Source organism: Colius striatus, chromosome Z, assembly GCF_028858725.1.
Source record: "Colius striatus isolate bColStr4 chromosome Z, bColStr4.1.hap1, whole genome shotgun sequence".
NCBI classification, from domain to species: domain Eukaryota; kingdom Metazoa; phylum Chordata; class Aves; order Coliiformes; family Coliidae; genus Colius; species Colius striatus.
In genome coordinates this window covers 1,391,220-1,419,125 of record NC_084790.1, presented here as the reverse complement: position 1 = coordinate 1,419,125, position 27,906 = coordinate 1,391,220, and the positions used below count along the sequence as shown (strand labels likewise).

General features: G+C 53.9%; 1 protein-coding gene across 1 annotated transcript; it reads right to left on the bottom strand.

Annotated features, from left to right (window-relative positions):
- LOC133628820 (corticotropin-releasing factor receptor 1-like) lies at positions 1 to 27,906 on the bottom strand. Its single transcript, XM_062018389.1, has 13 exons — positions 27,856 to 27,906; positions 20,978 to 21,062; positions 12,166 to 12,285; positions 11,362 to 11,447; positions 10,291 to 10,397; positions 9,904 to 10,024; positions 7,884 to 8,037; positions 5,401 to 5,461; positions 4,612 to 4,684; positions 2,334 to 2,419; positions 997 to 1,132; positions 851 to 892; positions 1 to 141 (listed from the first exon to the last, which is right to left on the bottom strand). The coding sequence occupies exons 1-13, from the start codon at positions 27,904 to 27,906 to the stop codon at positions 1 to 3; spliced, it is 1,263 nt and encodes a 420-aa protein (XP_061874373.1).

The following is a 27,906-nucleotide window of genomic DNA, read 5'->3' as shown; positions in this document are numbered from 1 at the left end:
TCACACTGCTGTGGATTGCTTGATGCTGTGGAAGCTGACACGAGTTGGGGAGGTTGGGATGGACATGGCTCGTGCCACCCTGGCACGGAGGGAGTGTTTGTCCTGCCAGCGGTGCCAGCGCTTCCTCACTGCTGAACGGACCTGGGAGGGACAAGAGACACAGCACAGAGGTGTTTAATCATCATCCAGCTCCCCAAAGCTCCTTAGAACCATTTAGACATCCTCATCCTTTCCCCAAAGTGTTACTGGAAGCCTGCTCAGCTTCCTCAAGGCAAGGAAGGGCTTAGGAGGTCATCACCTCCAGCTCCAAGCCTTGGTTGATGTCATGTGGGTGATGGTTGGGTGAGGAAAGGTGACTTTGAGTTCTTCTGAGTGCAAAGTGGAAATGGGAAGGCTCTGGAGGAGAAGAAGTGTCTTAAACACTACCTCACATGCTTCAAGGATGGGCTTTATGGCTTGTCTGGGTCATAGTGGTGTTTGGAAGAGGAATCAGCCCAAGGGCTTGGCTGGGGTAGGTGGTAAATAGTGAAGAGATGCCTCTTGAGCATGGGATGGCTCTGGGAGATGAGCCCTGGCTGAGACAATGTGGTTAGGTGATGGATGGAGATGGAGAGAGAAAGAGGCCATGGAATGCAGAGTGAGATGTGCTCCTGGGTCACCAGCCAGCTCTTGTGCTGTCCCTTTTCCTCCTCCCTTGATGACACAGGGTTTAGGATGGAGAAGCAAGCACAAAGCTGTGCCTGCAGATGTTGCTGGAGCTGGAGGTGATGCTTCACTTTGAATGGCAGCACCCTCCCAGCCTTGCACAGAGCCTCAGGGCCTGAGCATCTCCCCAACCCCCAGTGCTCACCTCACTGTTGAGGAAACAGTAGAAGACAGAGACAAAGAAGCCCTGGAAAGAGAGAAACAGCAGAGTTATGGCCAGTAGGCAACTCCAAGCTCAGGAGATGCCTTGGGAGGAGGGACTTGGAAGCAAGCTAAGGATGAGGATCCCACCTGGAAGGACTCCAGAAAGGAGTTGAAGTAGATGAAGACAATCCTGGAGATCTCATCCTCCCCTGGGTTGACAAAGAACAGCATGTAGGTGATTCCCAGCAAGGGCAGCAGCACCAAAGTGGCCTTGACTGCTTTCCTGGGGAAGAAAACCCACACTTGAGCTGCTGCAGCTTAACCCTGGACACAAGGACTCTGCCTCATCTCACTCCCACCACCAGCAGGGCTTGGACTGGTCTGGACAGTGAGTGAGGAGGATGGAGTAGAGTTGAGCTTCCCAGTATGATCCTGGAGGTGGACTGGGGTTGGTTTGACCTTCTGAGGTCATCCCTGGCAGGGCTGGGCTGGGTAAAGACAGGGTTTGGGACTGTGTTACATCCCTGAGCTGGAGGAAAGCCACAGCTACCCACTGGATAGATGGCACAGAGGAGCTGAGGGCATCAACATCTTCAGGTTGGCAAACTTAGGGGCACTGGCACTGCTGTAGGGGAACAGCCAGGGTAGCACAAGGCAAGGACTGGCCTTATTTAAAGCAGGATCACACAGTTTATCCCTTGGCAAAGCCTCCAAGCTCTCCTGACCCCCAGGATGAAAATGTTTCCAGTCCCAAGGTACCAAACCCCTCAACCCAAAAGTCTCTCAGTGTTGCTACCTGAGGCCCATCAGCCTTATCTCAAGAACCTTTTCCATTTGCTCCCTTCAGTCTGAATCCTTCCCCCTGGGATGAGGAAAGCTGCTGTTTCCCCATGAGGAGCATCTCAATTGTTCCACTCTCAGATGAAAAAGCCACTCTCCACCTCTCCAAACCTCCTTCTGCCCCAGCACACAGCAAGATCCCTTCACTCCTGCCCAGAGGATGATTCAGAGCCAAGCACTGCTACTTCAGAGCTTCTCTACCTGTGCACTCCCCATGTTGACTCTACAAGCCAGCAGGGATGGGTTAAAGCTTCTTGCTTTGTGCTGCTGAGTGTGCTGCCTGTGGCTTCTCCAGGAGGTGTCTGAGGTGGCATCAATTCAATGCTCCTTGCTCAGCCTTTGCTGCCAAGCACTGGTTTCATTCTCACCTCCACACCTGCAGCTCTGAGCTCCAGGAACCCTTCAGACCCCCACCAAAAGGTTTCAAACCTTGAGGCAACTCTCAAAAGCTCCTTTTGAAGGCAGAGCCACAAAGCTCTCATGGGGCAGGATGACCAACCCCATGTGCCTCCAATAAAAAGCCTTTGAGATGCTCTTAGATGTCAATCCACATCCCCACTCTCTTGATATCTGGCTGCTGGGGCTGTTCCTTGCCCCTTTCACCATGCTCATACACTTTTTGGGGTGAACATGGTCACTCTCACCTATACTGGATGGTCTCTGAGGTGGTTGAAGCTCGAAGCTTGGTCATGAGGATCCTGACAATGTTGAACAGAAAGATGAAGTTGATCTGGAAGGAAAACAAAGGGGTCACTTTGGTTCTTCTCTCCTCCCCCAAGTGGTTCCTCTCTTTTCCTCAGCCAGGAGAATATGAAGAGTGTTTGCTCTTCATGCTGAGCTGCTGCCTTCCACAGCCTTGGCACACATCACCTCCATTGATCCCTTGTAAAGCAGCAAGATTGAGGGGTTTGGACAAAGGAGAAGAGCTACAGGGTAACCCCAGGAGATAGGTGAGGAAGGGAAAGTGTTAGAGAATGGGTTGAAGGTGACAAATTAGAGGGAGAGAGGAATATAAAGTAGCTGAAGGGATTTGAGGAGGTTGCTGCCATCACAGCAAGAAGCTACTTGGTCATTAATGAGGGTATGGGAAGACCCTGGGAGCTGAGCACAGTTGGTACAAATGAGAAGTGGCTTGGCTACCTGATGGGCTGGGAAATGAGAAGCAGGTTCAATTATTGAGTGAGGTTGCTTAATGCTGGTGATTTCTATTCCCTGGAGTTAATCCCTTGAGTTTTCTCAGGGTTGGGTAAGGAGGGGAGAACATCTGTGGGACTTTGTGCAAGGCAAACACAGGTTGGACCCTCCCCCACCCCCTAGCAATGCTGTTTGGGACTTGCCACCACTGCTTTTTGGCTTCAAAAGGTCAAAACCTCACCAAATTCTGCTCCATGTGACCCCTGGTTCAGATAGTGCTGAACAAAGGGAGTAAAGGGATGTGGCTCAAGGGGGATGGAGTCGAGGTCCTCAGGCTTCTGCAGATGCAAAGCACACACCTGCAGCCAAACTGTGCCAGGGTAGGGCTGGAGGGGCTTATGGTCTGTCAGAAAAGGAGGCAGCAGCATGCCCAGGGGGGCAAAAAGGCCAAGGGCATCCTGGCTGGGCTCAGCAGTGGGGTGGCAGCAGGAGCAGGGCAGGGATTGTCCCCTGTGCTGGGTCCTGGGGATGCTGCAGCTCCAGGGCTGTGCTCAGTGCTCCCCTCACTCCCTGCCACAGGGACACTGAGGGGCTGGAGATGGGCAAAGAAGCTGGGGAAGGGGCTGGAGAACAAATCTGATGAGGGAATGGGGGTGTTGAGGCTGGAGGAGGCTGAGGGGAGCCAGGAGCCCTCTGTGCAGCTCCCTGAGGGGAGCAGTGACCATCTTTGCCCCCAAGTCACAAGCAACAAGATGAGATGAAACAGCCTCAAACTACCCCAGAGAAGGTTGAGATTAGAGCTGAGGCAGAGCTGGTTCCTTCAGAGGGGTGTCAGCCCTATGCCAGGCTGCCCAGGGAGCTGGGGCAGTGCCCAGCCCTGCAGGGATCCCAAAGCCCTGGGGCTGAGATGCTGATGCCATGGGGTTAGTGCTGGGCTGGCCAAGGTGAGGGAAAGCCTTGGACTCAATCTTAAAGGTGTTTTCCCACCCATAATGATTCAGTGATTGTGTGTGGGTTAGCTGGGAGCCAGAGCTAACCAATCTGTTGGAGCATGCAGGGACAGCAGCAGGGTCATGACCATTGCACCCCACTGTCACCTTCACCCCATGGTCCCTCATCACCCCAGTGATGCTCAAGCATCTGATGCTCTGTGCTAACAAAGGGATGTCAGCCAAAGGAACAGCTTCACAACCCACTTGTCCTTAGAGAAAGAGTGGCAAGCTTTGGTTTCACTCACAGCAGACCCTCCAAACCCCTCAGGTCAGGCTTTATCCCTTCTTAGATCCTCTTCTAGCACCAATCTAGACAAGGCTGAGCTGGTAAAACTCTTGAATGAGAAAGTCCCTGCTGTAAGGACTGTGTGAAATCCATGATGTCTTGTTGCCATTATCCATGGCTTCATCCCCTCTGGTCTCTTCCAGCCTTTCTCCAACACTCCTAGCTTTAAGGATAGCTTCCAGGCTGTGCAGCTCCCTGCCAGGAGGCTGAGGGGAGCAGTGACCAGCTTTGCCCCCAAGTCACAAGCAACAAGATGAGATGAAACAGCCTCAAACTACCCCAGAGAAGGTTGAGATTGCAGCTGAGGCAGAGCTGGTTCCTTCAGAGGGGTGTGAGCCCTATGCCAGGCTGCCCAGGGAGCTGGGGCAGTGCCCAGCCCTGTAGGGATCCCAAAGCTGAGGTGCTGATGCCATGGGCTGGGTGAGCTCAAGGCTGAGACTCCAAGACTTTAAAGCTCTTTTCCAACCCAAATCATTCTCTTCTATGTTTCTAAGGTCTCTTTGCTCTCACCAGTAGCACCAGGATCATGGGGCCTTGGTATATGTAGTCAGTATAAACTCCTGCTCTCTTCCCAAACCAGCACCTGCAAGGGAAGGAGAAGCAATGGTGGGGACAAGGTTGTGGTGTAAGTCACCTGGCTTTAATGTCCTAAGGCACTAGAGCTTAAACTACTCTAACCACTATGGAATAGCTTCCCCAGCAGCCCAACACTGCCCATGAGGCTCCTGGGTGAGGGGTGTTGCTGAGCCCCAGATGGATGTGGGATGTGGTAGGACAAGCTGGGCTGACCTTCCACACCCTGAGGTCTGCAGGAGCTCAGGTAAGGCTGGCTTTACCCTGAGAGCATCTCCTTGGGGCTTGTAGCTGCCTGTGTAGCACAGGGCTGCTGAAAGCCAGGGTAAAAGTCACCCTTGAAAAAAACAAGGCAAGCTGTCAAAGATGCTCCCTTTAAACTCCCCAGGCTGTGGGATGAACTCTCAGGTGCCTGTTAAGCCCTCCCTTAGCATGTGCCTGTGAAAATGGCTCAGGTGGTGGCAGTTTCTACCTCTCCTGCTAGCTGAAACCCCAGCAAACATCATTTAGTAGCAGCTCTGGCTTAACCTTGCCTTGTCACCCCCTTGAAATCCATCTCTTTGAAGGGAAGGAGGCAGGTGGCTGCAGGGAGGTATGGTAGGGAGTGTGAAAGGGAGAGGAAAGAAACACCAAAGGAACCTTCTCTCATTTCTCTTCCCACCCCTTTCCCTGTCCCCTGTGTTTCTTCCAGGCATAGAAAGGAGGAGAACAATCATTGGGGCTCACTTCTCGTTGTCATAGTAGAGCTTCCCCATGGCCCAGGCCACGATGATGGGAAAGGGGATACCTGCAGGTGAACACACAAGGAGAGTCTCAGGCCTTGCAAAGCTGCCACAAGATCAGGTTGCAAGCAAATCCCAGCCCTCCTGCTCCTGGCAGCCTTTGTGCAGCTATTAAAGGGGTTGGGAGGGACCTCAAAGCTGTGCAACCCCCCCTGGGCAGAGCAGTAGCACCTAGAGTAGGGCACACAGGGACTCATCCAGCTGGGGTTGGGATGGCTCCAGAGGAGATATCCCATCTCATCCCATCCCATCCCATCCCATCCCACCCCATCTCATCCCATCCCACCCCATCCCATCCCATCCCACCCCATCCCACCCCATCTCATCCCATCCCACCCCATCCCATCCCATCCCATCCCATCTCATCCCACCCCATCTCACCCCATCTCATCCCATCCCACCCCATCTGGGCAGCCCCTGCCAGTGCTCCCTCACCTCAACAGGGAACAAATTCTGCCTTGTGTTGCTTTGGAACCTCTTCTGTTCCAGCCTTCACCCATTGCCCCTTGTTCCATCCCTGAGCACAGCCTGGCTCCAGCCTCCTCACACCCACCCTTTACATATTGTAATCATGATGAGCTCACCCCTCAGGCTTCTCCCAGCTGCAGAGCCCCAGCTCCCTCAGCCTTTCAGCACAAGGGAGATGCTCCACTCCCTTCAGCATCTCTGTGGCCCTGCACTCAACTCTCTCCAGCAGCTCCCTGTCCTTCTGCAACTGAGGGGCCACAATCTTCCAGCTGCAGGCTCAGGAGGGCAGAGCAGAGGGGGAGCAGAAGCTCTCTGCACCTCCTGCCCACAGCCCTTCTCATCCAGCCCAGGCTGCCATTGGCTTTCTTGGCCATGAGGCTCCTGCTCACCAGCACCCCCAGCTCCCTTTCCCCTTCCCTGCTCTCTACCACTTCATTCCCCAGCCTGTGCTGCTCCATGGGCTTGTTCTTTCCCAGATTCAGAAGCATCTGCAAGCCAGAACCTGCATTTCATGAGACATCCCAGGGCTTCAAGATTGTCTTTTGCTCTGGGATTTCTCTTCAACTGGTTGCCTGGAAGACAGGGATGTTCCCAGAGGGAAAGCTTCCATTCCTCCCTGTGAGATCTCACCCAGGGCAGTGCCACTTTCTGCCTTCAGCAAACAAGTCTCCAACAGCAATATTCAGCCCAGTTCCAGGGTCACCAAGCTGTGTTTCAGAGGGAACCCCTTGCTTGCTTCTGATCCAACTCACACTTTTGCTTCCTCATGCCACAACCACAGTTTTCTCCCATTCCTGCCTCACCTTCCCTCTTTATTACTCTCTCCTATTCCTTTCTCATGCCTCATTCACACCCTGCCCAGAGAGCTTGGCAGTGAGGAACTGGGAGCTAGAACTCAACACATCACCCCAAGAGAAGCAGAGGTGTAACACAACCTTCTAAATGCACTGTGGGCACCTTCTTGCACATTGGTCCAGACCACACAAAAACCCTTTCCCTCTTGATATGTTTTTCCCCTGGAGACATAGAGATGTGCAAAGATCTTGTCCTAGAACTGCCTTCCAAGGGTCTGCTAATGAGACATGAATGATTTCCCAGCTCTGGGAGCTAACAGCATGATCTCCCTCTCATTCATGTCTTTAGGGAGGCAAATTCCACTGCAGTTCAAGAGAGGCAGGATTGATTGGGACTTGCTTTCTCCCACAGCTCATCCTTAACAGCCATCTGTAGTGGCATTTGTGTCCCTCTAATCCCATGCACCCTACAAGGAACTCAACTGCAGTTGGTGCAGAGCACCAAACAGCCCTCACTGTTCAACTAGAACCATTGAATGCTAGAGGTTGGAAGGGAACTTTAGAGCTCATCCAATCCAACCCCCTTGCTAAAGCAGGTTCCCCTACATCAGGTCACACAGGAATATGTCCAGTTGGGTTTTGGAGAGCTCCAGAGAAGGAGCCTCCACACCCTCCCTGGGTGGCAGGGGAAGAAACACAGGAGCTCTAATGGATGTCATATATATATATCCCATCTGTTTTAGTGCCAGGGAGCAGTGGAGTGTGGTGTTGAAAGCTTAGCTTCTTGAGCTTGTGAGCCCTAAGAGGTTCTCTCATAGCTGTGCTCAGGGCTTCTTGGCCCTGAGGCTCCTGCTCATGCTGCTGCCCACCAGCATCCCCAGCTCCCTTTCCCCTGCCCTGCTCTCTACCACTTCATTCCCCAGCCTGTGCTGCTCCATGGGCTTGTTCTTTCCCAGATGCCACACTCTACCCTTGCTGGATGTCATTGGATGTCTCTCTACCCAACCCTCCAGCCTATGCAGGGCTGGTTGACTGGCATCCAGTTCAGTACCATCACCAACCTTGCTGCCAGTGCTTACTCCTTCAGTATTGGGTGCAAGAAGAGGGGTGGAGGTGCTAACACCCTGGGGATGTGGTGGGTGAAGCCCTGAGCTCTGCTACTTACACCAACCAATGCAGATGAACATCCACTTGCGTAGCTTGTCAGTGGAGTAGGTGAGGACAATGGCTGTGTGCAGGTAACAGCCTTCCCCAAACATCCAGAAGAAGTTGGTGACATGGAAGTAGTTGTAGGCAGCAGTCACCAAACGACACCACACCTGCCAAAGAGGTCAGGAGGAGATGTGGAGCTCTGTGTTCCACTAGGGAAACTGAGGCACAAAGGGATACAGACCCCAGGAGAGCAATTCAGGATGGTGAAGGGTTGGGAGGGAGCTTTAGAGCTCATGCAGTGCAACCCCCCTGCAGAAGCAGCTCCCACCTAGATCAGGGAGCACAGGGATGTGGCCAAGGGAGGCTTGAAGAGCTCCAAGGAAGGAGCCTCCACACCCTCCCTGAGCCTGGGCCAGGGCTCCCTCACCCCAACACTCAAACACTTTGGCCTTGTGTTGAAATGCAACTGTTTGTGTTGCAGCTTCATCCCATCACCCCTTGGATACAACAGAACAAAGTGCTGCCCCAACCTCCTGACACCCACCAGTGAGATCTTGGTCACTAGGAATGAGCTCCCCCCTCAGTCTCCTCTTGTCCAGCCTGAGCAGCCCCAGGGCCCACAGCCTTTCCTCAGCAGGAACATGCTCCAGTGCCCTGAGCATCTTGCTGGCCCTGTGCTGGCCTCTCTGCAGCACTTCCCTGTCCCTCTGCAGCTGGGGAGCCCACAACTGGCCCCAGGACTCCAGATGAGACCTCACCAGAGCAGAGCAAAGGGGAGCAGAAGCTCCCTTGACCTGCTGCCCACACTCAGCTGGATGCCCCCAGGCTGCCATTGGCTTCTTGCCCACCAGGGCACATTGCTGGCTCATATTTGGCTTATTATCAACCAGGACTCCCAGGTCTGTCTCCTGGAGCTGCTCTCCAGCAGCTCACCCCCAGCCTGGGCTGCTGCAGGGGCTTGTTCCTCCCCAGCTGCAGGACTCTGCCCTTGCCCTTGGTGACCCTCAGCAGGTTCCTCTGTGCCCAACACTGCAGCTGGTTGAGATCTGGCTGCCTGGCAGCACAGCCTCTGGGCAATCAGCCAGTGCTCCCAGTTTGGTGCCAGCAGGGCACTTGTCCCTCTGTGCCCTCACCCAGGTGCTTGATGAAGATGTTGAGCAAGACAAGCCCCAGAACCCATCCCTGTGCAACTCCACTGAGCCACAGGCTTACTTCAAGCAGCTTGAGCTCTCCTCCAACCCTCCAGACACCCTCTTTTAGCCCTCAAGCTGCTTTTTCTAGCCTCATCTTTAGGATCCTGGAGCTCCCCCCTCAATCTCCTCTTCTCCAGCCTAAACAGGGCCCACAGCCTTTCCTCAGCAGGAACATGCTCCAGTGCCCTGAGCATCTTGCTGGCCCTGTGCTGGCCTCTCTGCAGCACTTCCCTGTCCCTCTGCAGCTGGGGAGCCCACAACTGGCCCCAGGACTCCAGATGAGACCTCAGCAGAGCAGAGAGGGAGCAGAACCTCCCTTGACCTGCTGCCCACACTCTGCTGGATGCCCCCAGGCTGCCATTGGCTTCTTGGCCACCAGGGCACATTGCTGGCTTATATTTAGCTTATTATCAACCAGCTCTGTCTCCTGGAGCTGCTCTCCAGCAGGTCACCCCCAGCCTGTGCTGCTGCAGGGGCTTGTTCCTCCCCAGCTGCAGGACTCTGCCCTTGCCCTTGGTGACCCTCAGCAGGTTCCTCTGTGCCCAACTCTGCAGCTGGTTGAGATCTGGCTGCCTGGCAGCACAGCCTCTGGGCAATCAGCCAGTGCTCCCAGTTTGGTGCCAGCAGGGCACTTGTCCCTCTGTGCCCTCACCCAGGTGGTGGATGAAGATGTTGACCAAGACAAGCCCCAGAACCCATCCCTGTGCAACTCCATTGAGCCACAGGCTTACTTCAAGCAGCTTGAGCTCTCCTCCAACCCTCAAGACACCCTCTTTTAGCTCATCTTTAGGAGCCTGGAGCTCCTGCAGCATGCCAGCTGCCTGGCAGAGCTGCACCTACCACGTTGCTCTCGTGCACCTCTGGGTTCATGGTGAGCTGCACCACAAACCACGTGGCATTGCGAAGGATGAAGGCTGTGATCAAGTTCCAGTGGATGATGTTCCTCAGGCACCTGATGCTCCTGGAGAAGAGGAGACAAGAGATGATCAGGGCATGGTCTCTAAGGGTTGGCCATGCTCAATAGAGCTCAATGGCTATGTTGGGATTTGAAGCTCCTGGGTGAGTAGGAGGTGGGAAAGCACAAGGAAGAACCTTCTGCTTCTATAAGGAGGGAAAACAACCCTGAGACACACATTGGGTCATGGAGGTGGGGTGGAGGGGAAGGGTATGGCAAAGGAGAGGGGTTGAATGCAAGTGGTGACCTCCCAGCAGCTCTCAATCACTCACCTGAGGCGCATGAAGAGGACAAAAGCCACCAGCAGGGCTCCCAAGGAGACACAGTGGCCCAGGTAGTTGATGATGACAGCAATGTGGTAGTGCAGCTTGCTCCTCTTCTGGGGAGGGGAAGATGAGGAAGAGGGTCAACAGCATCCCTGGGGTACCAGCATGAATCCATCTCCCAGAGCTCCACTGCAAAAGGCTCTTCTGGCACAAACTGGAGCTCAGCTGGGACGGGAGCAGTGGGGATGGGAGGCCACATGGCTGCTAATGGGGAGAGGAGAGACCCCAAGCTGCCCTTGCATGGGGTATTTCCCATCCTACCCACACCAAGGCTTGTGCTTGCTGCTTCTCCATCACCTCAGCTCAGCCCTGGGACATCCCCAAGGCTTCAAGCTGGGCTAACCCTGCTGTCATGTAGCTGAGCTCCCTGTCATCTGCTGTCTCACTTCATTGCCCTGGGGGCACTTGGATCAATTTGGGCAGAGGGAGCAGGAGCTCTCAGCGAGGTGGGAGTGCTAATTGAATTAATTGATGTCTCCTGCTGTTAGGCACTTAGCCAACTGCTGAATGAGCAATTAGCTGAGTGAGAAAAACCCTTCCTTGGCAAGAGAGAGCAGCATCTTAAATACCAGAGGTGCTTATCAGCTCCAAATGAACAGCCTCTGTCTCTTCTTCTCTTGTCTGAGAGGTGGCTTCATCTACTCAGGGGCTTCCTAAACATCTCTCTCCATTGCCAGCAGGGTGGGAAGGGGTTTGCACTGAGTGCTGGCTTCAGGAGGGAGGAGAAGGAGGGGAGAATGGGCTGCTCATCAGCACCCAAGGGCTCAGAGAACCTCCCACTCCAAATCCTCTTGGCTGTTCAACAGTGGGGCTTGAGTTTTAGCAGGGAATGCAACCCCAAACCAAGCAGGGGCTCATGGATGCTGCATGGAACCTTTTAACTAGGCTGCTCCTGCATGCCCAACCCCTTGCAACCCTCAGATACCTAGCCCTGGATACTTTCTGCCTTTCTAAACACCCTTGTGTGTGCTTTCCCATCCTGCCAAGAGCCTGGCTGAAGCTTTCCCATGCTCCTACCTCTTGGCTGAGGATCTCCTGGCACTGGGAGTAGTTGACTCGTGCTGCCCAGCTCCCATTGGCAAGGCATTCCCTGTAGCCATTATCTGAAAGAGAGCATCAAAGGCTTAACCCTGCCTGGGGATGCCCTTGGGGATGCTCATTCATCTTTTGCTTTGAAGGCAACCCAGCTCATTGTTGCAATAAGACTCCCAAGAGCATTTCAAACCCACTTTGGGTCTGCCCCTTGGCATTTGGGAGGCTCAACCTCCCAGCACTGAGGTTCCACTTTTCCCCCTCCTCTGCTCAGCTGAGCAATGTGCCATCCTGGGAGCACTGCAGCAAGGTTGCACTCTTCCCCCTGCTTTTGTTCCCTAGCCTTTTAGCAAGGATTGGGAGTGACAAGAGGCTGGGGGAAGGAATATTCATGACACCCTGGAGCAGCTTCTGATTAATGCTGCCACTAGGCTCCAACCAAGCCCAGCCAATACCAAAGGCTGGGCTGCAAAGCTGCCTGGAAAAACCTCCAAGTCTATGATTCTCTGACCTCTGAGCCACCTCTGAAAGCAGAACAAGCTTTATCCCTCTTCCCTTGTCCTCTCAATGAGGATGTCAACCCTCTAAGTGAGGATGTCAACCCTCTCCCCCTTCACAAGAGCAGCCCCAGAGCTGTGCCCAGCATCCCTAGAGCTCATCCCATCCAACTGGGATCCCCCAAAAGCTCTGTGTCAGAGTTTTTCCTCCTTCTCCCTCCCAGCCCCTGCTGCCCATGGCTTTCAGAACTCCCCCATCCCTTGCCCACCACCCCCTTCCCCTCCCTCTTACTCGTGGTGTTGTACCGCACACCATAGAAATACTCTGGGCAGGGACGAGCTACCAACTGCCCCACTGCACTCCTTGGCCAACATGTACCAATCAGGTCTACAGAGGCATTGCACTGGGGTCCTGGATGGAGGGGAGAACAAGAGAAAGGGTTAGTGGAGTTCTCTGAGCCATCACCAGGCTGGGGAAGGTTTTAGCAGTGAGCTGGAGCTCCAGTCCTGGCTGAGTGGATGGGTTGCTGCAAGCTCAGCCCTTGTGGGAGACACCAAACAGGGTGGTTGGAGCCATCCTGGTTGTGATTGTTTCCCTGGTTTTGTCTGAGCACCTGGGTTAAGCTGAGTTTTGGCCTTAAGACTGGGTTCATTTGGCTTCTCAAGTTAGCTTGAGCATCCCTGGCTCTGCTCTTCCAGCCCTGCTCCTTTCTTCACCCATCCCTTTGCTCACAGCCAGATCTCTTTCCCAGTGGTGACTCCAGCTCCTCACAGAGCTCTTCCAACCCTCACACACCTCCTGGCTCCAAGATCTCAACCCTTCCTCATCCTCTTGGTCTCTTCCAGCCTCCTTAGGGATGAAAGCTCCAAACCTGCTGCTGATTCCATTGCACACCCATGTGTTCAGCTCCATCAGGCTGCTAAGGGAGGCATTAGGCAGACCACACTGTGTGATTTGGGGCTGTTTGGAACCTGTCCTGCAGCTAAATACATCCCACTTACACCTCAGAGGGAGGTAGGAAGCACAATGGCTCTCACAGCCATACAGATGGATGGGCAGCACTTCAGCCCTGGGCTACCAGAGGTGTTTGTGCTGCTGGTTCCTAAGACAGTGAGTGAGACATTTCCACTCCACTGGGTTGTGACTTGAATGCTTTGCCTCAAACTTCATTGGAAGAGACTTTTCTGATCAGAGCCCAAGCATTTAAGCTCATCACTTCTGCAAGGGGGGATTTGGGCTGCATGAAGGTGCCTTCCAACCCTTCCCATCCTATGATCCTATGGCTAGAGAGTGTCCCAACCAACAAAGCAAACTGTTGCTAAGAGCAAGGTTTGCAGGAGGGGACTCTTGGTTTTCATTCAGCTGCCTCCTTGGGATGTGCTCAGAGCCAAGCCAAACCCTTTGCTTCTCCATCAAGCACCTTTGCAAAGGGAAACCAAGCATGCACATGGAGCTGGAGTGTGCTGAGCATTCCCTTCCATAGCTGCTGGGGAGTGCTGAATGGTGAGGATGACCTTTGCTGATAAGCTCTGTTAATGTGGGTGGTTGCTGAGGCAACCTGCACTTGAACCTCCCTTGTTTGCAAGCTGCCTTGCTTAGGAAACACTGTGCTCACATGTAGTGTGTGTGTGTGGGGTTGCATCCATTAGCATTTGAGCTCCTCAGTTGCTTTTGACCCAAATTGGACAGAGAAAGAAGAGCATCAGGGAAAAGACAAGCAGGGACTCCTGCAACTAAGGACAAAGTTGAGCTGCCAAGTGCTTTAGCAGCCACCACTGAATGCAGCCAGGTGAGAAGCTGCTTCAATGTCTGCACCAGGAGAACAACCCAGCAGAGAAACAAAGGAGCTTGCACAGTGTGGATGCCCCAGAGCAGCTCCCTGTGATTGCTGGAGCTGCTTTTTCTTCCCATCCCCTCCTGCCTCAGTTTCCCTCCTGGCTCCCACAGATGCAGCTGCTGTGGGAGGACAAGGAGGAAGGCTCAGGAGTCAGCAGAGGCAGGAACCAGCAACAGCAACACTCTGCCATCAACACCCAAACCCAAGAGAGCTTCATGGCAATGGAAGGCTCAGGCAAAGGTGGCCAACATTCACCTCAGGCTTGGGTTTAACACCTTCCCCTTGCTCCAAGGCATTTGGCTTCATGCTGCTTGGCATTAAAGCCCTACAGGGATGCTTGGATGTGGGGTGAAGGTGGTGCAGCATCACCAGCTCTCTCCTCCTTCCCATGGGTCCTCCCAGCCCCTGGAGATGCTGCAAAGCTGAGCTGCTGAGGGTTAGTGCTGGACCTATCATCAAGGTCTTTCCCAGCTTGTTCTTTCTGCTCCTTCTTTCCCCAGGGAAGAAACCTCCTGCTGGGGAAGGGTTAAGTAGAACCTCAAAAGGCAAAGAGAGCTGTGAGGGTTGCCTCAGCCTCTTTGCCCAGCACAACCCCCTGCTCCAGCTGCTCCCCAGCAGCTCTTGGAGCACTCTGGAGCATGGAAATGAGATGGCTCAGTGCTCAGTGCTTTGTGTCCCAGCCATGTTTGCAGGGGGATGACTCTCCCAGCTTCTGCAGCCAGCTGCTCCACCTTTCTCAGCTTGATCTTCCCTTGTTTGCAAGCTGCCTTGCTTAGGAAACACTGTGCTCACATGTAGTGTGTGTGGGGGGTTGCATCCATTAGCATTTGAGCTCCTCAGTTGCTTTTGACCCAAATTGGACAGAGAAAGAAGAGCATCAGGGGAAAAGACAAGCAGGGACTCCTGCAACTAAGGACAAAGTTGAGCTGCCAAGTGCTTTAGCAGCCACCACTGAATGCAGCCAGGTGAGAAGCTGCTTCAATGTCTGCACCAGGAGAACAACCCAGCAGAGAAACAAAGGAGCTTGCACAGTGTGGATGCCCCAGAGCAGCTCCCTGTGATTGCTGGGGCTGCTTTTTCTTCCCATCCCCTCCTGCCTCAGTTTCCCTCCTGGCTCCCACAGATGCAGCTGCTGTGGGAGGACAAGGAGGAAGGCTCAGGAGTCAGCAGAGGCAGAAACCAGCAACAGCAACACTCTGCCATCAACACCCAAACCCAAGAGAGCTTCATGGCAATGGAAGGCTCAGGCAAAGGTGGCAACATTCACCTCAGGCTTGGGTTTAACACCTTCCCCTTGCTCCAAGGCATTTGGCTTCATGCTGCTTGGCATTAAAGCCTTACAGGGATGCTTGGATGTGGGGTGAAGGTGGTGCAGCATCACCAGCTCTCTCCTCCTTCCATGGGTCCTCCCAGCCCCTGGAGATGCTGCAAAGCTGAGCTGCTGAGGGTTAGTGCTGGACCTATCATCAAGGTCTTTCCCAGCTTGTTCTTTCTGCTCCTTCTTTCCCCAGGGAAGAAATCTCCTGCTGGGGAAGGGTTAAGTAGAACCTCAAAAGGCAAAGAGAGCTCTGAGGGTTGCCTCAGCCTCTTTGCCCAGCACAACCCTCTGCTCCAGCTGCTCCCCAGCAGCTCTTGGAGCACTCTGGAGCATGGAAATGAGATGGCTCAGTGCTCAGTGCTTTGTGTCCCAGCCATGTTTGCAGGGGGATGACTCTCCCAGCTTCTGCTCCACCTTTCTCAGCAGCCCTGAGGTCCCTGAGGTCTCCTTTCTCAGAGGTCCCTGAGAGATAGCTGTGTGGAGCCTGGCAGGGCAAAGCTCTTCAATCCCAGCTCATGGGACTGAAGCAAAGGCTTGGAGCAGATTGAAAGGGATGTTTATCCTGGGATCAGCTTGAGTTGATGGCAGGAGTGCTCCTGTAGCATCAAGCCATGGCTTGGATGGTGTGAAGAGGATTCAAGCAAAGGTTGTGCTGGTAAATGGGTCCTTTATCTCACCTTGGGGACATCACTGTGCCACAAAGTCTCTCCCCTCATGCAAAGCAAAAGGATCAGGAGGGATGGTTGAATCAAACAGGCTCCTTCTCCCTTTGCCTGGGAGGGATGAGCTTATTAAGGGGGTTCAGGAGGCTGAGTAACAGCTTGAAAGCTGCAAAGGCAGGTTGGATGGGGCTCTGAGCAACTTGGGGTTGCAATGAGATGACCTTTCCAACCCAAACCATCCTGTGCTTCCCTGATCTCTACTTGTCCTGAGCTCTTGCTCAACCACACTTCATCTCTGCCCATCCCTCATGTCCTCAGGGATTGCTTTGCTGCCTCTTGAGCCTCTGGTGCAGCATTTACCTATCAGGGCTTCATATCCAAAGCCATTTGCTGCAGGCAGCATGCAACACATTGCCTGTCCCTCCCAGGCAGCTCCAGCCCAGTGATGGAGCAGAAGGAGCCCCTAAGTGAAGGGGTTTAGGGGATGCTTTCAGGGTGCTGATGTGCTGCAGGAAGCACTCAGGTGCTAAATGCAGCAGTAGCACCTTGAGGGGAATGGAACTGGGTGGGGGGGGGATACCTGATGTTATGGGGTTGAAATTGGAGTGGTGGAGCTGGCTGCCTCTTCTCTGAGCCAGGCTTGGCTTCTCAGCAACTGTGGCTGTCTCCAAATACTCCCAATCCCTCCTCCAGTCCCTCCTCCTGGGGGGGGGACAGGCAATGTGTTGCATGCTGCCTGCAGCAAATGGCTTTGGATATGAAGCCCTGATAGGTAAATGCTGCACCAGAGGCTCAAGAGGCAGCAAAGCAGCCCCTGAGGACATGAGAGATGGGCAGAGATGAAGTGTGGTTGAGCAAGAGCTCAGGACAGGTAGAGATCAGGGAAGCACAGGATGGTTTGGGTTGGAAAGGTCATCTCATTGCAACCCCAAGTTGCTCAGAGCCCCATCCAACCTGCCCTTGCAGCTTTCAAGCTGTTACTCAGCCTCCTGAACCACCTTAATAAGCTCATCCCTCCCAGGCAAAGGGAGAAGGAGCCTGTTTGATTCAACCATCCCTCCTGATCCTTTTGCTTTGCATGAGGGGAGAGACATTGTGGCACAGTGATGTCCCCAAGGTGAGATAAAGGACCCATTTATCAGCACAACCTTTGCTTGAATCCTCTTCACACCATCCAAGCCATGGCTTGATGCTACAGGAGCACTCCTGCCATCAACTCAAGCTGATCCCAGGATAAACATCCCTTTCAATCTGCTCCAAGCCTTTGCTTCAATGCCATGAGCTGGGATTGAAGAGCTTTGCCCTGCCAGGCTCCACACAGCTATCTCTCAGGGACCTCTGAGAAAGGAGACCTCAGGGACCTCAGGGCTGCTGAGAAAGGTGGAGCAGATGATGGGAGAGTCATCCCCTTGCAAACATGGCTGGGACACAAAGCACTGAGCACTGAGCCATCTCATTTCCATGCTCCAGAGTGCTCCAAGAGCTGCTGGGGAGCAGCTGGAGCAGAGGGTTGTGCTGGGCAAAGAGGCTGAGGCAACCCTCAGAGCTCTCTTTGCCTTTTGAGGGTCTATTTAACCCTTCCCCAGCAGGAGATTTCTTCCCTGGGGAAAGAAGGAGCAGAAAGAACAAGCTGGGAAAGACCTTGATGATAGGTCCAGCACTAACCCTCAGCAGCTCAGCTTTGCAGCATCTCCAGGGGCTGGGAGGACCCATGGGAAGGAGGAGAGAGCTGGTGATGCTGCACCACCTTCACCCCACATCCAAGCATCCCTGTAGGGCTTTAATGCCAAGCAGCATGAAGCCAAATGCCTTGGAGCAAGGGGAAGGTGTTAAACCCAAGCCTGAGGTGAATGTTGCCACCTTTGCCTGAGCCTTCCATTGCCATGAAGCTCTCTTGGGTTTGGGTGTTGATGGCAGAGTGTTGCTGTTGCTGGTTTCTGCCTCTGCTGACTCCTGAGCCTTCCTCCTTGTCCTCCCACAGCAGCTGCATCTGTGGGAGCCAGGAGGGAAACTGAGGCAGGAGGGGATGGGAAGCAAACAGTCACAGGGAGGCTTCTCATGAGCTGCTCTGGGGCATTCACACTGTGCAAGCCCCTTTGTTGCTGTGCTGGGTTGTTCCAAGCTTGTTCTCCTGGTGCAGACATTGAAGCAGCTTCTCACCTGGCTGCATTCAATGGTGGCTGAGAGAGAGAAAAGCACCAGCATTGCCTTGTCCCCTTGGGTCTTTGCTATTGAGAGGAAGGGATAGGAAAGCATCAAATCCATCTTGCCACTGGTGGTGGATGCAGCTGCTCATCATGGTCACAATCAAATTGATCCCTGGCCATTTATTGCTTGGATCATGGAGTGACTTGGGTTTGGGACACATCTTGCTCTGATATAACCCATTGGAGTGGTGTTAGTGGGTTATTCCCTGGGGGAGAAGCCAAGCAGCAGCTCTTTGCTGGCACAGATTCCTTCTGCTTTAGCTACAACTCAGCCCAAGGAGCTGGCAAGAGCTTTAGCTCCTCCATGCCCAAATACAGTTGAAGTGCTGTAAGCTGCTGAGATGTGCCAGGACACCTTTTCCAACCAGCAAACCACCTCAACCCTTCTTCCATCCCTCACTGCAACCAAAGCTCTGCACACCAGCTTCTAGTGACACCTCTTGGCTTATAGATGATGGAGCAGAATGGTCTCATTGATTCCAGGCTACACCTCAAACACTTTGGATTGGCCACAGAGGTGACTTCACATGTTTTGCATCCCCAGTGGAAAGTCTCTTGGTCAAAGTGTCACTTGCCTGATAAAAGAGCCTGGGAAGGGAGATGCTCTCACTGCTTGTTTCCCAGCCACAAGCTTTTCCTAGCTCTGCATTGATTTGCTTTGCTTTTATTCTCCCTTCACTTCACCCCCTCCTAGACCTTCCCATTTCATTCTGCTCAGTGTCCTTTGCTTTAGGTGAAGCTGCAGTGACTCCTGCCCTAGGGAAGGATCAGCTGAGCCTTCTCTCCCCTGAGCACACACATTGAGGGGTAAAGGTATAGTGGTGGTAACACTTTCAGAGCTCCAAGGAGTGATTCCTGCAGCCAGGACTGTTAGCAATTGGGTACCAGCTCTTTGGGCTGCCCCAAGCTTGTGTGTTATGAATGGCAAAACAAGCCTGGCAGCACTTGGAATTCACCTCTTCATTAAGAAGAGGTTCAGGTTGCCCCTTTTTCCAGCCCCAGAGAACAATCCTGCAGCTGCAGGAGGCTGCTTTGAAAGGACTTTATCCCTCCCTGATGGGTTTCATGGCAAGGGGGATGTGAGACACAGCTGTGCCCAGAGCCCTGGGGAGCTGAAATCATCAGGAAGGCAAATATGTGGGCTGAGGTCATCTGGGAGCCCTTGGGCCATTTATTCACCCTGGGAAAGAGGCTGCTGATCCTCATTGCATTCCTTTTCAAGCCTCATCTGACCATCCTTTAGCTTCCAGATGTTTAGGGGTGCAGCTGAGCCCAACCTCCTTAATGCATCATGTTGAGCTCAGCTCAGGATTCCTGCTTGCAGGAGAGAAAAGAGCCAGTGCTGCTGAGCCAAGCTGCCTTTCTGCTGCTGGGGGATGCTCATGGATGCTCAGGATCAGGGGCTCAGGGCTCCCTGAGGGGTCATTTTGACACACACTTAAGGGATGGGGTTGCAACATCAATGCTAAGGGGTTATGGACAGTGTGCTGATGGGTAAGTCAATGCTAAGAGGGCAGGGTAAAGGGGCTCAGCTGCTCTGCTTTCTGAGGAATGAGGCTTGGCTTGAAGCTGCTGCATCCCATGAGCTTGCTGAGCATCACCTCAGGTCAGTGTCTAGCCAAGCTGTGAGCAAGAGATCTTTTGCAGCTCAGTGCTTGTGCCTCAGAGTGCTGGCACCCTGCTGCTCTCACTGTCCAACCAGCCACAGCTCTGCCACTCAAGCATTAAGGGATTGGTGACCCCCAGAGAGGAGAAGAGCCCAAGCTGGGCTTATTGTTTAAAGGATGAGCTAGAGGAGCCTTAGGCTCCTGTTAGCACTGGGGAGCATCTCCCAAGGGTGATGCAAACATGAACCAACTGTCTCATTAGCATCATCTTGATGACTCTCTACATTCAACAGCCTCAAACACAAAGTCTCTGCTTGGGTAAATATCCCTCCCTGGGAATTGCTGCTTGGATCAACCAGGGCTTAAATGGCCCCCAAGGACACAAGCTGGTGCTGAGCTCCACTTACCAAGCAGCAGATGCAAGACAATTAGTTCCTTCTCTCTCCTCTTGGTCTAAGCATCCTCTCTTTGAGCTGGAAGTGGCTCCAACCCCCATCCCAAATGGATGAGTTACTCAGGGATGCTTCAGATCTGAAGCCTGGCATGTTGTGCTCCCTGTTGAGCACTGAGATGCATCAAATCCTCCTTGGATTTGTGCTAAGGAATCCTCCCTGAGCAAAGCAGCAAGAGCTACTTGCTTCATTCCCCATCAGCAAGGCTATGGCAAAGGCTCTCCCTCCTCTCTGCCCTCTCCCAGGAGGTGCCAGCAGTGGCTGGCAAAGGCCATGAGCAGCTTGGGGGAGCTACTTGCTGCCCTGGCTCATGCCCCTAGCTGATCCCTCAATCACAAGAGAGCCCTGTGATGCTTGGCCACTGTGTTTGGTGCTTAGAACCCACAGAGATGGCCACATTTTGCACCAGGGGAGGGGAGTGAGAAGCAAAGCAGTGCTGTTGCTCACAGCCTAACCTGGCCAAGGACAAGCACCTTGCCAAAGAGAGTGATGAGACCTTCAGGGAGTGATGACCCATGCTTGTGCTTGCTCTGCTCTTCACCCAGCCATGGGAAAACCACCTCTGCAGCATCCCTGAGCTTGGGGAGGTCTTTTCTCCTTGGTCCATGGGAGCTCCTCTCCCTCAGTCACCATCCCACCCTCAAAACCTGGCACTGAGTCAGACCTGTCACTTGATGTCCAAGCCCAATATAGGTTCAAACAGCCAGCTGAGCACCATGAGGCTCAAAAAGCAAGGCACAAACACATCCTGCACCTGACAGCTTGGATGCAAACCCATGTATGGGTGCTGAGTAGGACTGAGCAGCCCAGGACCATGTCCCCAAGAGCTCCTGGTGGCCTCCCACAATGCTCAATGGCCCAGATTTAGGAGCTCTGGGTGGTGGAATAAGAGTGGCCAAGCCCTGAGCACATGGTGGCCACACTGCACAGAGTCCCAGCTTTTAGTTGTCACCCTTGGGCAGAGGAGGTTGGGCATAGCTGGTGTCCCTGGGCTTGAGAGAGAGCAGACAGGACACTCACCAGTGTGGTTGTTGACAGGCTGCAAGCTCTCACAGTACTGCTCTTGAATGGATGCTGCAACTGGCTTATCCCAGAGGAGAAATGCCTGCCCAAGGAGAGAGCAGAGCAACAAGCAGGGTTACATGTGCAATAAACCACTTCCCCAGCCCCAAATCCTTGGCCATAGCAGTGGGTGGGCTGGAATTGAGCTTAAGATGCCATCTCTCAGCATGGGTTTCCCAGTCTACAGGACTGATGCTCCCTGCTCTGTTTTGCATCCATCCAGCCTCTCCTGTCCTAAATCCCTCCTTCCCTCAGCAAACCATCCTGCAGCCCTGTCAGCTCAGGTTGCTGCTGCTATTTAGCAATTGAATCACCTCTTGGAGCATCTTTGCCTCCTGAGAGCAAGCAGGGGAAAACATGATGAGCCTGTCACCACACTCAACCCTTGCAGCAGCTTCTTCCAAGTCCCCAGCCTTTGTGAGCTGTCACTGGGGAAGATGCTAATCCACACCCTTCAGATCTGAGCCACAAATCAACTGGATCTAGTTAAAGCCTCTTGGTTGTTGTATGGGAGCCATTGCTCTGCAAACCCTGCCATTGCACTGGGGAAGCATTGCCCAGCATCTAGCTCATCCCATCCCTCCTCCAGAGCAGCTCCCAGGTAGCTCAACAGCTCTGTTGCAAGTGGAAACCATCGAGTTTTAGTGATCCATGATGCCTTTGCAAGAGTTTTGGGGGGAATTAAGCCTGAGGAAGGTCAGTGGTCAGTGCCATGAAGTGAGGGCTCAGCAGGCAGGGGAAGGAGGGGACTTGCTGCTTTGCAAACCACCACAGCACTTGCCCACTTTCTCCCTCTGGCTCAGAGAAGGGGGTTGATCCCCTCTGCTCATGGAGATGAGGCTCAACTCCTCTCACCCTGCACTACAAGGTTTGCCCAAAGGAGTGACTCAATGGCAGAGCTTGTGCCCTGAAATCCAGGCACATGCAGATTCCCTTGGCAAGCTCAAAGCTGAGCCTAAGGCAAAGCTGCAGCCTCCTTCTACTTGCAAGCAAGCTCCCAGCTCCCTGGGGTAAGAGGCTCAGGCACTGTCCTGTGCTGAGCTAAAGCCACTCAATGCAGTGTGAAACTGCAATGCAATGGGTGCAATACAAACCAGGCTGCTCTTTAGTGCCAGCTCACCTTCCCCTGCTGCAATTTACCTTCAAGGCTGCTCTGGCTAAGGAGAAGACAGCTCTCCTCTTGCTTTTTAACCACCTAACCCATGCAGCAATAGCCTGCCACCTCCCCAAAACACCAGCAGCATGTGCTCAGCTCCAGAGACACACTCAGCAGCCACTTGCTCTTTCCCAAACAGCTCTTTGCTGCCTTGGGAAGGTGCTTTTGACAACAAGGGAGATGTCAAGCAGATATAGCAATGGAGCTGAGAATAGTTGCCTTGGTAGGACTGCTCCAGATGGCACTAAGGGAATCAAGCAGCAAAACCCAGCCCTGAGTGCATGGGGCATCAGGTCCAAAGCTTGAGCATCCCCCTTCCTAGACTGCAGATGGGGGGTGTGGTGGGGTCAGCTCCCCTTTGCTTTGCCACCCATCAGCCCTGGAGGCTCTTTGCATGCTGCAGCTGCTCTCCAAAGGGGAGGCTGCAAGGTTTGGTGAGCTGAATGGGTTCTGAAAGGGTTAATGGGATGTGTGCCAGCCTGCTCCAGCCTGGCACTGCCCCTTCAGACACAGGGCTCTTGGCACTGAGCAGCACCATGGGCTGAGCTGCAGCTAGAAAGGGGGGGGATGGATGGAGTGCAGCTTCTGGCTCCTTGCAGGCTTGGGAAATGAGCTGAGAGAGGGGGAGCAAGCAAGAAAGGTGTTGCCCCAAACACAAACCAAGTTCTTTCCCCCTTCTCCTGCCAGCCCCAGCTTGAGGGGCAGGAGCTGGGGAGGGTTCTAAGCTGCAGGTGGCTTTGCAGGAGCCAAAAAGCATCTTGAGCTGGTCCCTTGCTGGGGCTCTCATCTCTTTGGCTCTTTGTAGGTGACTCTGATCCCTCTCCAGCCTTTGCAGTGGGAATAGGTCAAAGCTCTGTCCTTGAAGAGCTTTCTCCTGCCAGAGCATTGGAAGATGCCACATGGCACCCAGCAGGTCTCTGCCAGGCTGGGCTGGGGCCAAACACACCTCAACAGCTCCCAAAGAGCCCTGCCAGGCTGGGCTGGGGCTAAGCACAGCTTAACAGCCCCCAAACAGCTCTGCCAGGCTGGGATGGGGCTAAGCACAGCTTAATAGCCCCCAAACAGCTCTGCCAGGCTGGGCTGGGGCTAAGCACAGCTTAATAGCCCCCAAACAGCTCTGCCAGGCTGGGCTGGGGCTAAGCACAGCTTAATAGCCCCAAAACAGCTCTGCCAGGCTGGGCTGGGGCTAAGCACAGCTTAACAGCTCCCAGACAGCTCTGCCAGGCTGGGCTGGGGCTAAACACAGCTTAACAGCCCCCAAACAGCTCTGCCAGGCTGGGCTGGGGCTAAACACAGCTTAACAGCCCCCAAACAGCTCTGCCAGGCTGGGATTGAGCTAAACAGAGCTTAACAGCCCACAAACAGCTCTGCCAGGCTGGGCTGGGGCTAAGCACAGCTTAACAGCCCCCAAACAGCTCTGCCAGGCTGGGCTGGGGCTAAACACAGCTTAACAGCCCCCAAACAGCTCTGCCAGGCTGGGATGGAGCTAAACTCTCCTTAACAGCCCCCAAACAGCTCTGCCAGGCTGGGCTGGGGCTAAGCACAGCTTAACAGCCCCCAGACAACTCTGCCAGGCTGGGCTGGGGCTAAGCACAGCTTAACAGCTCCAAAACAGCTCTGCCAGGCTGGGCTGGGGCTAAGCACAGCTTAATAGCCCCCAAACAGCTCTGCCAGGCTGGGCTGGGGCCAAATACACCCCAACAGCTCCCAAAGAGCCCTGCCAGGCTGGGATGGGGCTAAACACAGCTTAACAGCCCCCAAACAGCTCTGCCAGGCTGGGCTGGGGCTAAGCACAGCTTAATAGCCTCCAAAACAGCTCTGCCAGGCTGGGCTGGGGCTAAGCACAGCTTAACAGCCCCCAAACAGCTCTGCCAGGCTGGGCTGGGGCTAAGCACAGCTTAACAGCCCCCAGACAGCTCTGCCAGGCTGGGATGGAGGTAAACACAGCTTAACAGCCCCCAAACAGCTCTGCCAGGCTGGGATTGAGCTAAACACACCAATGTCACCCCAAAAGCATCACAGCTGGTGCTTCAGCATCCCCCCAGCTCCACACACACACACTGCATCAGCCTCTGACCTGGCAGCAGCATGTAATTAGCAGCAATTAGGAATTAATATCCCCCTGCAGTGCTTTCCCTTGGCCACAGCCACCCCCCCAGAGCTTCATTCATCCATCCCCATCCCAGCCAAACAGCCACCACACTACCTAAGGCCACACTTGTCCCATTTCTTGCCTCAACCAAGGTGGGCATGTGTGTGGTAGGAAGGGCTGAGAGCTCTGAGCAGCTCTGAGATGCTTTGGAGCCTTAATTAACAAGCTAAGATGGGCTTTGAGCTTTCTAATGCTCATGGGGCTGTAAGTGATTAAAGGGATGAGGCAGAGTGTGGGGTTGCATAGTGCTGGGGAGGTCAGGGATGGTGCCAACCACAGCTCACTCTTGCTGGAAGAGCCCCTCTCACCCCTCAGCTCTGCTCCCCAGCTTGGTTTGTAGCTCTTTGTGCCACTTGGTGGGGAAGAAAGAGCTTCTGAGGCACTTAAGCAGGGGAAAAGCTGAGCACAGCCTTTGCCTTGCACCTTCCCTGAGGTTCCCCAGGGTGTTAGGCTGGGCTTGAGCCAGCTGCAAGAGGTGCCAGGCTTCAGGGGTGAAGGTTAGAAGAGCTGGATGAAGGCAGAGAAGGAAGGGAGGGCATGGAGCAGCCTTGCCAACACTGCAGCTATAGGCTGGAGGTGGCTTTCAAAAGCTTGGCTGAAAGAATTGGCCTCTCAAATCTACCTGGAGGTGGCCAAGGTACCCTCAGAGCCCCTGCTGCCCAGCCCAGGAGGATGGATCCCTTTGCCTTTGTCTTCCCCTATCATCCAGGCATCATCTCCAGCTGCTGAGCATCTTCCCACCTCCACCTTGAGGGCTTCCAGCACTTGGCTCCATCCCATCCCCACAACTACAACCCCCAGAGCTCATCTAACCCTGATCATCACCTGCTTTGGCATTCCCTGAGCTCAAATCCTCTGCTCCTGCTTTACCAACCCCATTGCACCTTCACTTGCTGCTCATGCAAAGCCCCATCAGGAGCTCTGCAAGCAGGAGGAGGCTCAAAGCAGGAACCATGGGGAGGGGTTCTATGGCTTGGATGTTCCTCAGACACTGAGAAATGCTTCCATCTGCTATGAAAAGCTGAGTTTAGCCACATGAGAGGCTTTGGTGGGTGCATCAAAGGGGTATCAAGCAGGGCTTGCTGATGGATGAGGTTTGCCTGCATTGAGCTCTGCTCTCTCCCACTTGCCATAAAGCATTGGGGCTCAAGAGGAGGTGAATAATGGCATGTGGAGCTTGGAAACTAAAGGCACAAAGCAGCTCCAAGTGCAACCAAGTGGCTCCTAGGGCTTTAAACCCAAGGCTGCTGGAGTTGGAAGAGAGAAGCTGCTCTTGTGGGGTGCTTGGAGTCAAGGCTCCTGCAGAATGGACATGTGGGACCTGGGGGTAGTCACATTGGAAGGTTGGTTTCTTGCCTGGCTTGTGCTCCCTTCACCTTGGAAAGGGCTGAACAGCCACTATATTGACTTCACTTGGGATTCCCCTGCTTTCAAAGCTTGCTGCACTTGCTGCTTGCTTTGCCAAGGGGAATGGTGCAGGATTTCAGGCTGGTCACAAGGGTGGGGGGCTGCAGAATGTCAAGAGGGTGGCTAAAGCAGGAGGGGCTCAACATCCAGTGGAGCAACAAGAGCCTCTGGGGATGTTAAAGCATCCTCAGACAGAGCCTTGGACAAAGCCTCTTGGGTCCAAAGGGAACCCCATAAATGCAACAGAGCTCAGCTCCAGCTTGCTGCTCACAACAAACCTCCCTGGCAGCTCTGCACAGGATTTGTGCTGAGCAAAGCTCTGTTTCAGGGCAAAGCTTGAACAGCCTAGCTCTAGGAATCCATCCTCTGGTGATGGAGCAGCTATTCTGGGAACTGCCTGTGCCATTTCCATTCACTCCTTCACTAGAGCTGTGAAAGCAAAGGGATGATTTCATCCATCCTCAATCAGCTCTGGCTTGGAAGGGAAAGGCTGCATGAGATAGCCAGGCTCAGCCTGTCCTGCTGCTGCAGCTCTGGGGGGGGGGTTACACAAGTGTTTGAGCAGCAAGCAGCTTGGGTTGGGGGGTTTAGTGCTGCTGGGAGCTGAGCAAAGTCCCTCACAGCCAGCATCAAGCTCTGCTTGAGTTCTTGAAGTGCTTCCCCAACTCAGCTCCATCAGCCCCACACATGGCATCAGCTCCTGCCAAAGCTACAAGGGGGAATTGTTTTGCTTTGGAACCACTTGTCTGGGTTGTTTAAAGGCTTGCAAGGTGCAAGAGAATCCTTGAGAGCAGCTGCTTGTGTCTCTTTGCATCCATCCAAGCTTCCCCAGTGAAGCAAAGCCCAATGCTAAACTGGAGCTACTGGTCAGCTGGATGGGGAATCCCTTGCAGGAGGGATCTGCAGGCTGCAAAATTAGCCCATGCAGAGGAGATTCCAGCTGGAACTGGGCTGCTGCAGCTCTTTGCACCCTCACACTGGTTAATGCTGGGGTATACTGGAGGTATGTAGCTATTTGGAGGCATCACACTCACTTGGGTGCCCTCACTGGGGCTTTGCCAACTGTGTCCTCACCCATTGGCTTGGATGAGAAAGCTCCTGTCCCACCTCCCTTTCATTCCTGAAGCAGCAGGAGCTAACCAAGGAGAATCCAACCACAGGAGCAAGGGGGAAAGCAGCTGCTCAGAGCTTTTCAATGCAACACCAACTTGGCCAAGAGCTCTGCTTGCACCATCAGCTCTTCTCAGTGCTTAAGTGAGAACTTGCCTGTCTCTAATGTGCAGCTCAATGCTCCTCCTTGCTCTCATTGCACTTGGGGGGGGCTTCCAGACCTCAGCAGCTACCAGGGAGGGCTGAGCCTTTACAGCCATAGAATGGGAAGGGATGGAAGGGACCTTTGAGCTCACCCCAGCTTTTTGCAGCCAGTTTCCAGCCCTTTTGCCCCAGAGGTTTCATCACCCCCCTTCACCCTTCAATGCCTGCAGAGATTTGCTCCAATAACCTGCAAGGTTTTGCTGGCAACCCCTTTGTTATTGCCTCTTTTCCCCCCCTCTCTAGGCTTTGGGATTGCAAGCTGCTTGGGGAATGTCCCCTTTTCTCCAGGAGCCCTGGGGGAAAGAGTCTGACAAAGCATTTGCAATTCATGCAGAGCTGCAAAAATTAGCAGTGGCTCCAGTTCCAGTTGTGCTTTGGGGGAGGTGGGGAAGGAGAGGGTTTCTAGACACAAAGCAATCCAAGGTGAGCAATTAAGCATTGCATTGGTGTTGGCCCCATCCATCACAGCCCTTTCCCAGCTGCCTGAAGGCAACTGGAAGCAGCTGCTTGCACTGGGATGTGCTGGGGAGGGACCTGGCTGCAAGTTCCCCCCTCCCTAAACACACATACACTCATTCCCCAGGCTCTAACCCCCTCCCTGCTAGTTTTTGGGCATCCTGAGCTTTTGGCAAGCCCCTTTCTCTTATCCCTTGACTGAAGGAATGCTCCTGAGGCTCCCTTTGTCTCTCCCTTTCACTTTTCCCTTCCTCCAAAGGCAAAAGTCACTGCAGAGACAGTGCAGGGGGAGGTGATGGGGAGGGATGCAAAAGGGCTCTTGAAGGAGAAAAGGACTTGAAAGCATCTTACCTGCAGGAGGAAGAGGAGGAGGAGGAAGGCAGGACGTGGGCTGGGCATCAT